At 55.2% G+C, this 17,019-nt stretch overlaps 6 protein-coding genes across 6 annotated transcripts; 2 read left to right on the top strand and 4 right to left on the bottom strand.

Moving 5' to 3' along the window:
* Positions 1-659: 659 nt before the first annotated feature.
* On the top strand, positions 660-3,023 carry BAUCODRAFT_120104 (uncharacterized protein; the record flags this gene model as incomplete). The annotated part of the gene is made up of 1 exon (XM_007675756.1): positions 660-3,023. One exon carries the CDS (start codon positions 660-662, stop codon positions 3,021-3,023), a length of 2,364 nt encoding a protein of 787 aa, XP_007673946.1.
* A 305-nt stretch (positions 3,024-3,328) lies between these two features.
* Positions 3,329-4,570, bottom strand: BAUCODRAFT_120103 (uncharacterized protein; the record flags this gene model as incomplete). The annotated part of the gene is made up of 3 exons (XM_007675755.1): positions 3,329-3,355; positions 3,413-4,258; positions 4,322-4,570. The coding sequence occupies 3 exons, from the start codon at positions 4,568-4,570 to the stop codon at positions 3,329-3,331; spliced, it is 1,122 nt and encodes a 373-aa protein (XP_007673945.1).
* A 2,619-nt stretch (positions 4,571-7,189) lies between these two features.
* On the bottom strand, positions 7,190-8,606 carry BAUCODRAFT_145825 (uncharacterized protein; the record flags this gene model as incomplete). Its single annotated transcript, XM_007675754.1, has 2 exons — positions 7,190-8,151; positions 8,204-8,606. The coding sequence occupies 2 exons, from the start codon at positions 8,604-8,606 to the stop codon at positions 7,190-7,192; spliced, it is 1,365 nt and encodes a 454-aa protein (XP_007673944.1).
* A 2,785-nt stretch (positions 8,607-11,391) lies between these two features.
* Positions 11,392-13,619, bottom strand: BAUCODRAFT_31067 (glycoside hydrolase family 1 protein). The gene is made up of 5 exons (XM_007675321.1): positions 13,396-13,619; positions 12,590-13,348; positions 12,433-12,530; positions 11,987-12,383; positions 11,392-11,936 (listed from the first exon to the last, which is right to left on the bottom strand). The coding sequence occupies exons 1-5, from the start codon at positions 13,446-13,448 to the stop codon at positions 11,804-11,806; spliced, it is 1,440 nt and encodes a 479-aa protein (XP_007673511.1). The 5' UTR covers positions 13,449-13,619; the 3' UTR covers positions 11,392-11,803.
* A 10-nt stretch (positions 13,620-13,629) lies between these two features.
* BAUCODRAFT_380681 (uncharacterized protein) lies at positions 13,630-15,699 on the top strand. Its single transcript, XM_007675753.1, has one exon. The coding sequence runs from the start codon at positions 13,974-13,976 to the stop codon at positions 15,504-15,506; it is 1,533 nt and encodes a 510-aa protein (XP_007673943.1). The 5' UTR covers positions 13,630-13,973; the 3' UTR covers positions 15,507-15,699.
* BAUCODRAFT_380646 (uncharacterized protein) lies at positions 15,670-16,538 on the bottom strand. The gene is made up of 3 exons (XM_007675752.1): positions 16,332-16,538; positions 15,961-16,277; positions 15,670-15,902 (listed from the first exon to the last, which is right to left on the bottom strand). Exons 1-3 carry the CDS (start codon positions 16,387-16,389, stop codon positions 15,834-15,836), a joined length of 444 nt encoding a protein of 147 aa, XP_007673942.1. The 5' UTR covers positions 16,390-16,538; the 3' UTR covers positions 15,670-15,833.
* Positions 16,539-17,019: the final 481 nt, after the last annotated feature.

Here is a 17,019-nt window from a genome sequence, read left to right as displayed (position 1 = left end):
TGCTTTGGGCACTTCGAGCTGCAATCATGCCATACCGTCAACAAACCACCCATCCATCCCCACCAATTGTGACGATTAAAATCGATGCATACGTACATCCCACTCCAACTTAAACCTCTCCAAATCCCCAAACGCGGCCGCAACGCTCTCGTCCGCCAAATTACTCTTATACTGCCTCAACAACCGATCGCATGTCTCCGTGTACTCGCTCTCGCGGATCGAGTCGCGCAAATATGCTTTTTCGAGGGTGTCGAGGGTGATGATGATGCTGTAGATTTCCGCTAATGATTCGTAAAGATCGCGCTCGGCGGCGTTGTCGGCGAGTTTCACCTCCTCGTCGAGGTTGATGGTCGCGGTCAGGTTGGCGGAGGGGGTATAGCTGTAAGGGGTGGGGGCGTAGGCGAGTTGGGAGGAGGTGTACATTGTCGTGGGAGTGGTAGAGGAAGGGGGAGGAGAGGATGGAGGGAGAGGGTGGAGGGAGAGGGTGGAGGGAGATGGTGGAGGGGCGAGATGAGGGCACGCGAGCAAGCTCTCTCCACACTTTGCGCCGGCGGATCTTCGGGGTTTGGAAATTCTGGGGTCTGCGAACTTTTTGCGATCAATTCGAACTTTCAGTAACGAGCTCTGTTTTGACAAGTGGAAGAGGGCTACTTGTCGCAATGGCGCAAAGCAAGGCGACGAAGAAGTTCGAGAAGCGTCACCTCAAGGACACGCTCGAGAAGCGGAATGGGCTGAAGAAGACGAAGCAAAAGCAGCAGCTCAAGGCGAGGAAGAAGGCGAGGAGGGCGGAGGAGGAGGGGCGGGATGGGCGGAGCGAAGACAAGGACGCCCAGGCGCAGAGTACGACGGCGAAGGCGAGGGCGAAGGCGGCATCGGGTCAGGATGCGTTCAAAGACATGAGCGTCGACGACTTCTTCCAAGGCGGCTTTGAGGTGCCCGAGTTGCCGAAGCAGAAGGGCAGTAAGCGGAAGCGGCAGGAGGCGGAGGATGATGCGGATGAAAGGGGTGATGATGAGGAGGCAGGGGAAGCGGACTCGGAGGATGAGGACGATGTGGACGACCACCGACAACAACTCGACGCTCTGGCGGAGAACGACCCGGAGTTCCACAAGTACCTGCAAGAGAACGAGCCCGAACTTCTCGACGCCGAACTCGCGGAGATTGGTGAGCTCAGCGAAGACGACAATGATGATGACCAGCCGAAGCGCAAGAAGCGAAAATCAGACGCCACCGACACCGACGCAAGCGACAACGATGAGACCGACGGCATAGGAAACAACGACCTCGACATGCCCACCCTCACCCGCTGGCAAAAGGCCCTAACCGACCACCACTCCCTCCGCGCCGCCAAGGAACTCGTCCTCGCCTTCCGCTCCGCCGCCCATGTCTCCGAAGCCTCCGATGACAACACGACGCAAAAGACCTATAAATACTCCATCTCCTCCCCCACCGTCTACCACGCCCTCCTCACCACCGCTCTCACCCAGATCCCACAAATCTTCGCCCACCACCTCCCACCCACCCAAACCAAGTCCGGGAAGTCCCAGGTTCAGACCGCGTCAAAGAAGTTCAAGACTCTTGCCCCACTCCTCCGCTCACACATAGCGAGTATACTGCACCTGCTCTCCCACCTCTCCGACGCCGCCACCCTGCGCCTTACGCTATCCTCCACCCTCCCTCTCCTTCCCTACCTCCTCTCCTTCAAGAAGCTTGTCCGCGACCTCGCCCGCTCCGCCGCAACCGTCTGGTCCACCGCCAGCAACGCCGAAAGCGTCCGGGTGGGCGCTTTCCTCATCCTACGCCGTCTCGTCGTGATGGGGGATGCGGGGATAAGAGAGAATGTGCTCAAAGCCGCTTATCAAGCGCTCATCATGTCGGCGCGGAATACAACCATACATACCCTGCCTGGCGTAAACCTGATGAAGAACTCCGGCGCCGAGCTTTGGGGTGTCGCTGCCTCGGAGGGCGACGGGGTGGCCTACACAACCGCGTTCACATTCATCCGACAACTAGCCATCCACCTCCGCACCTCCATCGCCAACCCGGGAAACGAAAGCTACAAAACAGTCTACAACTGGCAGTACATCCACGGTCTGGACTTCTGGTCGCGCGTCCTCGCCTCCCACACCACCCCCACCGACTCCAAATCGTCATCCTCGACTCTCCGCCCGCTCATCTACCCCCTCGTCCAACTAACCCTCGGCGCCCTCCGTCTCATCCCCACAGCGACTTACTTTCCCCTCCGCTTCCACTTGATACGGTCCTGCCTCCGCATCAGCGTGGCGACGGGGACGTACATCCCGCTCGCACCCGCGCTGTATGAGGTACTAAATTCGGCCGAAATGCGGCGGACGCCGAAGTCGAGTACGCTCAAACCGCTGGACTTCGCGACGAGTATCCGTGCGCCGGGGGCGTATTTGAGGACGCGGACGTATCAGGATGGGGTGGGCGAGCAGGTTGTCGAGTTATTCGCCGAGTTCTTCGGGCTTTACGCGAAGAACCTCGCGTTTCCGGAGTTGTCGCTCGCGCCGGTGGTGGCGTTGAAACGCTGGCTCAAGGATGTGCAAGCTCGAGGACCGGGGAAGGGGAATCGGAACCAAAAGGTCAACAGTGCGGTGCAAGTGCTGGTGCAGAAGGTGGAGGCGAATTCGCGATGGGTGGAGGAGAGGAGGAGGAAGGTTGAGTTTGCTCCGGATGATCGGAGGGGGGTTGAGGGGTTTTTGGCGGAGGTGGAGTGGGAGAAGAGTCCGTTGGGGGCGTATGTGGTGGGCTTGAGGAGGGGGAGGGAGGAGAGAGTGAAGGTGGTCGAGGAGGGGCGGAGGAGGGAGGAGGTGAGGGAGAGGGCGGGGAAGGGTGGAAAGGGGAGGGATGCTGGGAGGGCGAGGCAGAGAGGTGATAGGGTAGAGGAGGAGGAGGGTGTAGATGGTGAGGAGGATGAGGGTGAGGATGAGGGTGAGGATGGAGAGGACGGGCTGTTCGATGGCATCGATGATGATGATAATGAGGATGAGGGTAGCGAGTAAGATTGTCTGCTTTCTGTGAAGCTGTGTCGGCTCTGCTTCGTTCCCTCGAGGGATGATAGCAACATTTGCGCTTTGATGGCCGCAGAACTTCAGGCGGTTAAGAGCGAAGTACGTGGACGAGCGATGCCTGTCTCAAGTCTCACAGGCCTTTCTCGTCTCGATCACTTGTGGCTAACACTGCTGTTTGCAATCACTCCTACTATGCCCGGGAGGGGCGTACAGCGTGTCGAGCTCTGCAGCAGTTGGGCCACAGCGCAGAATATACAGAAACAACTGCGAGTCCGGAACGGAACAGGAAGCGGCTTTCAGTGCGCTTCTACCACCTGCTGCTGCTGCTGCACCTTCGACTCCTGCAGTAAGTCCTCCACTCCACCTGGTCCCGCCTTCACCGCAGCCTCCTTCGCCTCCTCCTCCTCCCGTTGCCGCCGCTGCTCCTCCCTGATTCCCCTCAACAACTCCGGATACCATCTCTCCCCTACGTCCGGATGACTCTTGACCCGGTTCATCAACGTTGCCTCCCCCAACTGCCTCCACCGCCCCTTCACAAACGTAAACTCCACATCATCCCTCCTCCCACCCTGCCGCTCTAACAACTCCGACTTGAGTTCCCGCACATGCGGCGGGACGTCCATACTCTCGAATTCTGCGTCGTAGCTCACACCTTGGAAGAAGGGGATGCTGTAGCGTGCCCCTGCCCCGGCGGCAGGGGAGAGGACGCGGTGAGTGGTGCTGGCGCAGACGCCCGAGGTTAGCGCTTCGAGACCTTGGCCTATTGCTACTACCAGCGTGCCACGGATGGGTGGGCAGTCGATCCATTCACCGCGCGTGTTCTGCGCTTGGAGTCCGCGGTGAGGGGAGGCTTGGAGGAGGTAGCTGGTGAGCATACTGTCTTTATGCGGACCGACGCCTTGACCGACTCCTGTACCGGAGTCGGGGTACTTGACCACTTTCAGTTTGTGCTGCTGGTCGGCGTCGAAGAAGCGGTCGAAGGCGTTTGCGGGGAGCGAAAGGGATTCGGCGATTAGGGATGTGAAGGAGGTGGACATGGTTGACATTTGGCGGATGTAGGTTTCGAAGACGGGGCGGAAGGAGGGAAGAGCGGTGGGAGAGGGCCATTGGTTTGGGGCAAGGAGGTTGTGGTACAACGGGGAGGTGGGGCGAGGAAGGGGATGGGGCGTGGAAAGATCGAGCTGTTCTCGCCAGTCTTGTTTGAGGGCTGTGATTTCGCCGCCCAGCTGTGCTAGATGTTAACGAGATGCGCTGACGCTTCACTCTGACCGTGAGTTGGGAGCGCGTACCCTTGAGTAGCCGAGGAAGCTGGGCTGGTTCTTCATCTCAATGCGGAGTTTCTCTTCTTCTGCTAGATCAAAGAAGCGGATCCCTTCCTCACAGACTTGATCGAAGAGGGCTTGCTCGATTCCAGTGTTCTTGATATACAGGAAGCCCACGTTGAGAAGGGCATCCCGCAGATGTTTCAAGAAGGCAGGCTTAGTGTCGTCGTCTCTCGCTTCGGCCAGGTCTAGGATCGGTATCGTTTGGAAGGCCATTCTCACCAATCCTGTGTGTATCGTGAGCTTGAGAGCCGCTTTGATCGAGGGAGCTAGCTTCCAGTCTCTGGGCCACCCGGCCGTCCCGGTCCGAACTCAAGTGATGCTCAAATAGGCAAGCACCACAGCCAAGGCCGATGTCTTGGTGATGAGAAGCGCGAAGAACGCGAAGGCGAGTAATGGCTCCATCTTCAATAACGACACTGCTAGTATGGGCGAACCGGGGATGGTTTGGGAGCATACAGCGGGGTATATCCGAGTGAGGTGCTCCAGCTCATGCATGGCGTCAGCATGCAGGCAAGAATAAGGTTCAGCCAGCACGTGAGCTGGTGCAACGAGTAAGCTTGCTTAGCGTAGACTATGTTATGAACGTTTTGAGGAGACTCAACACTCCTTTTGCCCGACGATGCCTAAAGTGCGTTCTATAGAGAAGTGACCGTACTCGTTCATGGAGATGCAGGCTCACCTCAATTTTGTCTCCGCCTTTCGTCAGAACCCATGTCTCTCCTAGTATGAAGAAGAGGATCAGTTCCGTTGCAGTAGATGCTATAGAGCCGCATACCCAGTACTGATCAAGTACCAAGACATCGGGCTGGCTAGCCTAACGCTAGGAATCCCGCAACGATGTTGACGGTGTAAGATGATCGACCCCTGGAGGGTTTGGGCACAACAACATGCAAATATGCGTTACATGCTAGGCATACGCGCATCGCCCGTCCACAGGCAGTGCTGCGAAGCTTGACAATTGCCGAAGTTCAGCAAACGAGCATGCTGTGCTGGATCAGTCAACTGTTGAGGGTGACCATGTTGCCACGCGTCAAGGTGGCCGTTTCGGGAAGCAAAACTCAGACCCACAACTTGCTCTTTCTCGTGGTGCATGTGCCCCAGTGATGTCCTCGTATCTTCATGGAGTAACCTGTATTGAGCTGCAACCTTTGAATAGTCGGGCTGGCGTCTCGCTCGCGGTAAATTGGAAAGGCTGCTCCAGACCTAGACCGTATGTTGATCGGACGCTGTGGTCGGCATTAACTCCTGAGTCGCATCAACAACAGTGACTATTATCCATGCCGTCCGGGTGCTCATACGGCTATCATTCTTGGAACGATGCATGACCTCCCGCCAGTCGACGGAGCTGCCGTGTCATGGGCACAGTGGGAGTCTCTGGTGACGACGGATGGAACGGGACGAACGGACAGTCTTCACCGTAACCTTCGTAACGAGTGCTGCTCGTCCGGCTCAGCATTTTATAAAAGTGTCCATTCGCTATCGAGGTATTGTGCTTGACAAGCTGGGCTCTTCGTCGCAATGAGCAGAACGACGCGACGGATTGCTCTGTGTTGCTGACGACAAATCAGTGAACTATGAGCTGGTTTAGGTCGTTCCCTGGTGCAAGGCAGCAAAAAGACGCGTCGCTCTACGACCAGGAGGGCGAAAGAGCGTCGTTCAGCCCCTCTTCGTTCCCCGGTTGATGTCAATCGTTACTGATGGTATTGGTCTTTGCCCCTCGTCGCTTCTTTCATCGATGAGTATTCCCACTTCCCACCACCCTCGATGTTGGAAACCTTCTCTGCGGACACGGAAGCCAACCCATGCGCGTAGTCGCTCTGTCAATGCATTTGCAGGTTCGATTGTCAATGTGAGGGAACTGTTCGATGCTGAACTTCCAATCTGATCAAACCATGACCATGACTGAGCGACGTGCTTATCCAAGCCCTGACCATGGCTGGGCATTTGAACAAGTGCCGTAGCTACCGCACAGACAGATATTAAGGCACCGTAGTGGAGATTCAATAAACGCTCTTTAGTGGCCGCCAGGGGTACGAGACGGGAACATACAGGCGTCTCGTTGCGGCACCATAGTGGACCGAAATTTTGTCGTACATACTACGAATACACCAACAAACAGGATGCCATTCCAAGAGGAGCATTTGCGATCAGACGTTCTGTGCGCTCAAGATCTCCGCACTGATCTTCTAGTCCTAACGGCGAATTTTCGCCGACGCATTCGAGAAACGCCGAAAATCTTAAAATATGCGGAGAGACTTCGGCTGACTCCTCACAGAAAGCATAATAAGCCAAGGTTTAACGGCTGGTTGGATTGCAACGCTCGGAAGCAGCTAAAGTTGGCGATCAGCGTTGTCCGGAGTCTTCCGATGCCTCTATTCTCTTGCGGCACACTTGGCTTGACCGGAAATGCAACCGGGCCCAATAGCAACAGTCCCGACACTGCCTGATTTGCTCTCAAACTGGGGCTAACCGGAGTGCCGCTGCAAACGAGGTCGACGGACGGGTCGCTTTGAACATATCGAGCAATGCCGAAGTGTAAGCGAGTTGGAGGGTTCTCTGCTTCGCTCGCTCATCTCTGGTTTCTATGGTTTGGTGACTCCCAATTGCGATTTCCTGCACCTCGCTAATTAACTTCCTGCTATCGGTGGAGATCAAGACTCCAAACGTAGCATGGCCTTCATTGAGCACCAACATGTGACCATTGCGGACGTGTCTCTGTAATACCCTTTGCCTCGCAGAGGCGAGACGGTACATGTGCTACCTGCGGCAGGCGTGTAAGCATCGGCAAGAATAGGGAAGGTTCTGCTTTCGTCGCTCATTGATCCCATTGTCTCAGCCAGAGGGGTAGTGGCTCAGCGAGTACGGGCCTTCCGACGCATTTTCTCGGTACGGTAACGGTGTCTGTGGTTGCGGTGGCTGCTGCTGCTGAGGGACGTATTGTTGCCCAGAGATGTTTGCTTGGGAACCCGTGGCCGGCAGCGGCGGAGGTTGCATTGCTGGGTATGGCGCGGAATAGCTCGGTAGAGCGTGCTGACCTTGTGTAGAGGTGCCTTGATACGATGCCGGCGGTTGAAAAGCTGTTGATGGTTGGTGAGACTGAGCGTAATTTTGCGGCTGCTGGTATGTCTGCCCGGGTGCTTGAGGCGATTCTGGGTATAGTTGCGGCTGTGCAGCTGGGTATCCAGCCCCAGTTGCTGCGGTAACGCTGGGGTATCTGGATGGAAGAGAGACCGAACCTTGAGTCTGGAGACTGTGATAATGTGTTGACGGCGCTGCAGGCTGGGGAGGTCCGTAAGCTGATGCTGGAGGCGGAGGGTACGAGTGGGTAGCGGTGGTTGGATTATTCAACGGCGGCGGAATGGGCTCATACGGCTGTTGCCTTGACTGTCCCTGACTAGGTCCGTACTGGTAACTAGGCGCTGTAGGTGTGCTTTGACTGTACATTGATGCCGGAGACTGTTGCATAGGCTCGGGCAATTGTGGGAATTGCGATGCCGCACCGTGTACAGACACCGTCCCGTCGTGCGAGCGCCATGCGGACAGACCTGCTGCCATGGGACTCGCACCTACCGCGGGGTGATTTGAGCCTGGTGCACCAGCAGAGTAAGCACTCGATTGTTGGAACGATCCATGTCGGGAGCTGCTTGACTGCCCTGTCGAGACAGACAGACTGCTAGGCGTGGAGAGTGAGCTGGCTCTGTGCATCGCCGAACTCATAGCAGGATTATGCATTAACGGTGAGGTTGACTGGGTCGCCGTATTAGTTGCCAAGGGCGGCGCAGGCTGCCTGGCCCCTGTGGATATGAGTCAATACAGTTGTGTAACGCTAACATTGTAGAAACATACCCTCATGTGGCAAGGCGGAGGCATAACCGGCCTCCGCAAGGCGACTGCGCAGATACGCATTCTCCTCCTCGAGCTCACGGTTGCGCTGGTGGGTCGCTGTGACCAATCGCTCGTTTGACTCTTGTGTGCCTCGAAGGTCACTGATACTTTTTTCAAGAGTCTCAATGTGATCTTTCGTGCGTTGACGGATAGCACGTTGAGCTTCGCGATCATTGGCGCGCTTTCGCTCTAGTTGAGCAGCTGAGAGCGTGGTTACGCTGCGAGTCCCAGCTCTGCTTGCGCGCTTCTTCCTACCGCTGCCTTCGGCCTGCCGTCTTGAATCTGAATCGGACGACGCGTACTCATGAGAGGTAGATGCCTGGAAGTCCAGGCCTTGGCTTCCCGGGCTTGTGTCAGCGTTCATTGAGTACCATGGAGGAAGTGCGCTGAATGGATCCCAGGCTGACGTTAGCACGCAAGTCATTGAACGCGCCGTTGCGAGGACGAATCGGAGAAGCTGAGCAACGCCGGCGAGCCCGCGACTGTTTGCTGGCTTGATGGCGGCTTTCGAGCACGAACGACTGGTGACGTACAACAACCAGGAAGGAGGATTATTGGCAGCCGATGGATCTTCAACAGGCGGGCAATGCCGTAGGATATCTATCTATCGACCTGAGAGGCGCAAACTCAGGCGGAGCTCCGGTTATTGTGTTCATGCTATCCAGGGCACAGTAATGGAAAGGATGGGCTGTCGCAAAAACACCAGCTTCGTGTATGCAATGGACGAGGGTGCCATGTTTCTAGGACTAGCGCCAACGGCAGTTGGTGACGTTGCCGTAACAAGCAGTGGTGTATAAGATGAGGGAATCATGCATGCTCGGCGCATCAGGGTAGCCGGCATAACGGCGCTCGAATGCATGGGTCGCAGTCGGCGTTCCTGGCTGCAGCCTAATGCCCAAAGCGAGTAGAGTCAGATTGCTGCGGCCAATCATGCTGTCGTGGTTCCACCAATCGTCGGGCCCGCTGGGTTGGATAGCAGCTGAGGAGAGCTTGGACGCGCAGTTATGGATCGCTAGTTGCTCGCAATCCATGTCTGGCACTTGAGTACCACCTTCTCGTCTTTAGGCAGCATGCCAACATCGGCCCGAGCACACCGTAGACGCTTCCACCAAGCTTCCATAATCTAAGCCACGTGTGGACTGGCATGGTCGGCGTGTCTTCCGAAACAAAGCTTGCGCAGGGGAGCCATCCCATGATGTTGATGGGATTCATTGCCCAGACGTCATGTCAAGCACGGTTGAGACAGCGTCAGCGTCCTACGGACTCTCCATGTGCACATCACGCATGCACGCTCGCCTATCGTCTCGGAACAGATCTCAAGACGGGGGCTTTGCGGCTCGGGCTTCCGATGTTGTCCGCAATAAGGTTCCGAGCTCGGCACCGCTAGGCTTGATCCCGCTTTCGTCTAGCCGTACCGGGACGAAGGTTCGGAAAATGGAAGGTGCTGAGGCTCCGAGTGCCGGTAAGCCTTGCGCGTTACACTCACTAACGATACGAAACAAGTCCCCAGGTGGGCCGCGGAGGTCCAATTCAGCTGTTCGCGTCTGTCGAGCCAAGACCTGGCACGCCTGCAACTGGTTGTGCTCCTTGCCGGTGCCAGATGACGATGTTTGGCGCACTTAAATGGCGCATGTATCATTCCTACCGTTTCGCGCCGTTTGAGTTGGTGGACACAGTGGTTCTGTGGCTGCCACGAGGAACGGCGACCCACTCGAGCCCACTCGGAAGACAGCCACGGCGAAAGCCGCCTTGCGACCGTGATGTTCCCTTGAAACAACTTCAAGCGGTAGCGCGCCCACAGCTTCGTCTGTTCACACCATATGGGGGAGTATCAGGTGCCGAAGCCTCGGTGACAGGTCTACACGGACTGGTGAAACTCGCCTGTAACAACGGTAAGATATGCACTGCGGCCACAATTACGACCAACTTTTCCCGGGACATTATCGGCCGATTTCCGGAACGCCTCTTCCGACTACCTCTGCAGCCCTGTCAAGGAGGCTTGCCGCTTGGAGCTGCATGTGCTACCTCACCGCAATATTCTCATCGTTGAAATGCTCGTCACCACTTCTACCCTTCCGTCTTGGCGGTGTTGAAGTGTCTTGAAAACGCTACGATCCAACGTTGGCTCGTTCGATGCTCATGTCTACGATCATTTAACCGGCCGCCACTCGGGTGAATAGTCAATGTTATCAGGTCGCACGCTCGGTAATCGCAACCCAGTCCCATTGGACACTACGTGATCGTTGGACACTACATTATTGGTGGGAGGTTTTCCGCAATGTGCATAACCAGCCTTCTTCACTGGAGTCTACAAGCCATCGCGCAGTGGCAAGTTCCTGCCCCAAGTCGCTATAAGAGATCGGTGTGGTTGGTGGCAGGGTAAAAGCCCATGACCAGGTGAATCTGTAACGATTCAGAAACCACAGATGTCGGACGTTAATGTTGGGACAGTCAGACGGAGCGATCAGCACCACCTATCAGGTGCAGTATGGGGTAAAGCCTCCACCACTCTTTCTAGATGCCGATCTTTCATCCGCGAACAATGGCGTCCTGTAGTGGAAGCCCGCTATCGCCAATACGGGAAAGTGCGCTTATTTCGTAGCTTGCTGACGAATATTACATGTGCAGGCTCACCGTCAATCTCCGACCACATTAATGCCGGTAGTCTTCACTTTGCAGCAAGAGCCGATCATGCTGCGCCGCCACCAATTTGCTGCGCTGGTCATACACCGCGTGGGTAAGCTATGAAGTGACAGTTACAGATCCTGTGGCATAAGCGGCTTGTCTCGGTCCAGACAGCTTGTCCTGAGATGTAATTGATGCATTACCGTGATTCTAGCCTTGAAAGACGATGTAGTAGCGGGCGTCTCATAAATGATTTCCACAACTACAAATTTTCGAACGCTTATCAAATTGAGACTGAGCTTGTTCAGTGACCCACAGGGACATGCCACAGGCTTGCAGTGGAAGCTACTGGCTGCGGGCACTCCACAAGCCTTGATTTGCAACATACGAACATGGAAAGCGTTGGGAGGTGGAGCTGTGACCGTGTCTCAAGACATGACGCTTTCTGCGAGTGGAATGTGCAAAGTGCATGGGTGTCCATGCAACTAAAGCGACTCGAGCGCCACCTAGGTATCGCAGTGGCGGCTAAATCAATCAAACCTTATGGTGCCACGAGCACGCATAATAACGTACACGCTCAGCGGTGTGGTCAACATCACCTTCACCGGGTCCCGGCTGGCGGAGCGAGACTCCACCTGCTAATCGCAACACTACACGGTGGCGACTGCTGCATCATTCAACCACACAGGTTAAGTCGCGACGCAGCCGGCTTGGACGGAAGGATCTAAGGATTGCATCTGAGACGGTGCCTGTCGGAATCTGAGGTCTCAGAAGTAGCTGAACCGGGCACAAGCTGGACGTCATGCAATGCTGCCCAAGGGGTGAAAGTATTGCTCATGGCCATGCCTCGCAAGATGTTCGGCCAGACACAGGCCCACAGAATTTGCACTGGTTGATTCAACGCACGGATGGCTGGTACCAGTCGCCCTGTCGTCGCTACTGACAGAGCGATGAAAACAGCTCGGCAAGGCCCTTGGCACTCTTCTTTGGATACCGCTTCTGGCCTCCAACGTAGTCAACGTAAGTCACGCCGAATCGGGTTTCGTAGCCCTCCGCCCACTCGAAGTTGCTGTTTATATGTTAGCACCTTCAAAGGCTGAAGAGTTGTCTCCAACTTACTCCATAAGACTCCAGGCCATGTATCCTCGACAATCGACATTATCAAACGTCACCGCCTCTGCAAGTGCAGTGACGTATCCCTTGAAGAACTCACATCTGAAGTCGTCTTCCAGGATCTGCTCCTTTGGCAGATCATTCTCGCCTTTGATGCTGGTGCCGTTCTCCGTAACGTATATGATTGGCCGGTCGTAGCGATCAGAGATCCATTTGATCAGCTTGCGGAAGCCTTGCGGATAAGGTCGGAGCCACGGAGACTGAGTTTCTGGGCCAATAGGCGTGCCGTTCTTGTCGGTAAGTAGCCCCGCCTCAAGGTTGCCAGTGAAGTCTTCAGGCGCTGCCGGGCCGCTCTTGTGTTTGACGTAGTGCGTGCAGTAGTGATTCATGCCATAGAAGTCATCTATGCTTGTAAGCTGAAGTTCACAGACTTAACAAGTACTCAACCATACTAGAGCCTTGCACGAGTGCACGTTCATCCTCACTGAATTGAGGCAGCCGATCACCCAACTGCTTTCGCATGCTGGTCGGATAGTCGCCCTTGTAGATGCTGTCCGTGGCATTAATAAAGTTCTCTTCATATCAGATGTTTCGGGGCGCACGACATACGGGTCTCCGTACCACGCAATGGAGAACTCCTGCTTACGCTGGCATGCTTCCACGTCCTCAGGATCGTCCGCATCCCATGGCAAGGCCCAGTCGCCATTGAGCGTGATGCCAATGACACCGCCGTCCTTCGCTTTGAACTCCTCACGGTAGACCTTCACTGCTGCACCGTGGGAGATGAGGATATTGTGTCCCGCTAGCCAAGGCTCGGTTGAGCTATCACCAATATGGTGCTTCTTTCGATCACTGGTATGACCTGGTGCAAATTGACCAATACTATACCCCAAGATGGTACTGCACCAAGGCTCGTTATAGGTGATCCAGAATTTCACCTTTGGACCCATAGCCTTGAACATAACGCGAGCGAAGTTAACGAAGTCTTGCACATATTCATTCTTGTTGAGGAAGCCGCCATAACGGTCGTAGAGGGCTTGAGGGAGGTCCCAGTGAAATAGAGTGATCATGGGTTCAATTCCATTGGCGCGCAGTTCATCCACGAGGTTGATGTAGTATTGAAGACCCTTCTCATTGACAGGGTCATTGCGGCCACCCAGTGGGATGACTCTGGACCAGGAGATGCTGAAACGGTACGCTTTGGCTCCGATTTGCTTCAACAGGGCGACGTCTTGCTTATACTGATGGTACGAATCGCAGGCAACCTCGCCGTTCGAGCCATCCGCAATCTTGCCAGGAATGCGGCAAAAGGTGTCCCAGATGGAATCGCCTCTTCCATCTTCATGCGCACCGCCTTCGATCTGGTAGCTGAACTATCTGTCAGCTAAACAGATATGATGTGCACCACGGCGTACCTAGCGGTGGCAAAGCCCCATAGGAAGTCCTTTGGCAGTCGAGCGTTGGACATTTTGAAGAATGTCAAGTGTTATGAACGTGAACGGAAGAGCAAGACGGGGTAAGATCCAGCTCTCAGGCAATCCTACCTGTAAGGACGGCACACTTATAGTCAAGTAGATAATACCCTCTTGTGACGGAACGTGTCATCTAGCCTACCTCTTCTTCTGCCAAACTGCTCGAGCAATCGGAACAATGCCTATAGGCTTATGGTGCTCTAGTGGAGCATCATTTTACCGGAGGAGTGTTCGGTTCGTCGGCGCGCCTTCCGACCTGATTCTGCCTGAGTGCCTGATCCGCTCGTCGGAATCGCCTGTTCAGGGCATCCGAAGCTGTGGCGACAGACGCTTCTTCTGCCATTGCCGCTCACGACAGGACACACCCATCAATATCAGATCGCTTCACATCAACAGTCTTGATAGCGAAGGTGGCGGTAAGCGCTCACAGTCTCTCCTATATACATGTCAACGAAACCGATTAGATGATGATTGCTACCACATCTTTTTAAACTCCTCCGATTGCTCCTTTCATTCCCAATATGCAATCGGCACTGTTTTCAAGACGCCTTACCACAAGCCTCACTCGTTCATGTCTCTCTCGGCCAAGTTATGGTGGACGATGTGCCGCTACGGCGGCGCCTGTACAGAAGAAGGAGGGTGACATCTCCGACGCCTTCGCCAGCCTGTCTGGCATGCAGTTCACTCCACTCGAGCCTCGCTTCGCCGATCTGAAAAGGCGCCTCGTTACAGGCAACGAGGAGGCACTGTATCGATCTTGGAGTCGGCTTCTGGCGTCTCTGCGTGAGGAGATACCTCTTATCGCTGAGCTGGGCTCGAAGGTAGTGCCGGAGATTGACTTCAGCGAAATCAACAATGCCAGCGCCGAGTTCCGTGCGGAGCACAAGAAGCGAGGCGTCGCAGTGATCAGGAACGTTGTCCCTCAGCAAGAAGCACTGGAGCTCAAGCGGGAGCTGAGGGAGTACTTAGCTGCCAACCCACATACTAGAGCCTTCCCGAAGGACAACCCGCAGGTCTACGAGCTTTACTGGAGTCCAAGTCAGGTCAAAGCACGGAGTCATCCGAATTTAATCAAGGCGCAACGCTTTCTTATGGAGTTCTGGCATTCCAAAGATCCAAATGCGCTGATTTCGTCCAGTCATCCATTGATCTACGCAGACAGACTAAGGATGCGGCTCCCGGGCGACGCGAAGTTCGCTCTTGGCCCACATGTCGATGGCGGATCTTGCGAACGGTGGGAAGAGGAAGGTTATGGCCGTGGCAGGGTTTACGACGCCATCTGGCAGGGACGGTGGGAGGATTACGATCCTTGGGAGTCAAGCTGCAGATTGCCGGTTATCTCAGATTTGTACCAAGGTGTCGGTGCATGTTCGATGTTCCGGATGTCTCAAGGCTGGCTGTCGATGTCAGAGACTGGTCCGTACGAGGGCACGTTGCTGGTTAATCCGTTGTTGAGCAGAGCGACAGCATACTTTCTCCTGCGACCGTTCTTCTCCCCGAAGAAAGCAGCTGCAGACCCAACGGCAGGAACGTACGAGGAAGCGTTTCTAGCGCCGAACAACTGGCAGCTTGAGACCGAACCGTCTTCATGGCTACAGGGTGCGACACCGGGTCATGGCCAGGAACTTCGCGCCGTGCTGCATCCGCACCTCAACCTACCATCATCCATGGTGCACGTGCCGAAAGTGCAACCCGGCGACTACGTGAGCTGGCACTGTGACACGATTCACGCAGTTGACAATGTTCATGCTGGCAAGTCTGACAGCAGCGTCATGTACATCCCAGCATGTCCGCTCACGCCTTCAAATGCGGAGTTTGTTGTTCGACAGCGTGAGGCGTTCCTGAATGGATGGCCATGTCCGGACTTTGGTGGTGGCATTGGGGAGTCTGAGCATGTTGGTAGGCCTGGCGTAGAGGATGTCGAGAGGATTGATGCAGAGGACGGCATGCGTGCGTTCGGACTGAAGCCATTCGATAGTGATGAAGCCGGCTTGACAAGTGGACAGAGCGAGGTCATGAACAGGGCGAACAAAATCCTAGGCTTCTATGACTGATTGTTCTGCACCGCAGACGAGAGCCTGGGTGCGAGCATCGATTGAGTTTGCTAACATTGAGCGTATTTCATGATCGAAGCTCCTGCGATGCAACTTCTGGACCTGTCGACTGAACACATGCACGTCGAAAGGCCTCAGTGTGTCGATCATAAAGTTTGGCAAAGGCCCGCAGTTGCAGGAGGGGGACAGCCGTGATCGACTATTTGCACGCTGTACGCATACATACTGTACAGACAAGATCTATGCAGGTCTTCTCCACTCTTGTGACCTGAACGCCGCGCTACAATGTCGTAAAAGGATAACAGTGGATTCGGCCTCGAGGGTATCTTACACTTTCTCGAGTCGCGGCTTCTTGTCAGCCTTCTTCGGTAGTGACCACGGGATATCACACACAACCTGAGGGAGCAGTCAGTCGGTCAAACACTTCGGCATACAGCGAGCCAATGTAACCTACCTCGCCCTCGCAATAGGCCCAGAAGTACACAGCGCAGCCAATCAGATAGTACAGCGCAGGATTTGTCGCCTGGTACATCAAGACCGCCGTCAAGCTGCATAGCGGCAACCAAATTATCCGCGCTTCGATGCTCTTGTGCGCGCTCGTACCGGCCAGAACATTGAGCGGCCATTCGAACGCCAGCGTCACAACGGCAAAGACGAGGTTGATGATCTGAAGGATCGGTATGGGCTTGACAGCTCCGTCGAAGTTCTTGGTGAGGAAGTCGAAGAAGAACTTAGGCCAGAAGAAGCCTTCTATCGATGCGGCAATGTGATCTGAGCGCAGTGTCAGCGCCGTTGGAGTACAGTAGCGATTCTTGCGCGACACACATGTTGCTGCGGTCATTACGAGCAGTCGTGCCCAGTGGTTCTTGATGAGCTTGCCCATCGCAAAGGCTCTTCCTGTATTGAACTGGCAGCTTGTCGATCAAGCAGTCCAATAGTATGGCTACCGCTTTGGAGCCATATGTTTTATTGTCTGAGGGAAACTTGGATCTACTAAAGACTGCGCTGTTGCTGACTGAGTCTGCAAGCAAGTTGAGGCGAAGTGCAATGGGTGTGACGATATGAAAGCACAGTAGCCAGACCTTGCAGCTTCGTGCGTGGTGGCTTGGGATTTGCAAAGGGCCCAACTACACGGGACGAAACAGCGGGTGGGAGCTTCTACGGCACAATATGACACACTCGTTACCACAGTTGGAATGACCTTCCGTCCAGATGGTGAGGTTGGCTGCAGCAACAAGCAATCGTTAAGCGCCGAGGACAGCGAATGACAATGCGGAGACGGCTTCGATGTGCAAGACGCACAGGGCCAGGTCCAGAGACGGAACGGTCCGTCGATCTCCATGGCGTTTCTGGACGCCTTCTGCTGCAGGTCCGTTTCCGAAACCTCACGAACCGGAGAGATCTGGTAAGTACCACTCTCAGGTACAGTTGCTCGCAAGGCAGTCCTTTTTTTTTTGGTCGCTGTTCTAAGGCTTGTACATAGAGTGAACGGCAACTCGCGTTATTCGCGATG

Source organism: Baudoinia panamericana (genome assembly GCF_000338955.1).
Source record: "Baudoinia panamericana UAMH 10762 unplaced genomic scaffold BAUCOscaffold_3, whole genome shotgun sequence".
NCBI classification, from domain to species: Eukaryota; Fungi; Ascomycota; class Dothideomycetes; order Mycosphaerellales; family Teratosphaeriaceae; genus Baudoinia; species Baudoinia panamericana.
The sequence above is the reverse complement of the archived record's forward strand: the minus strand, read 5'-3'. Positions and strand labels throughout refer to the sequence as shown.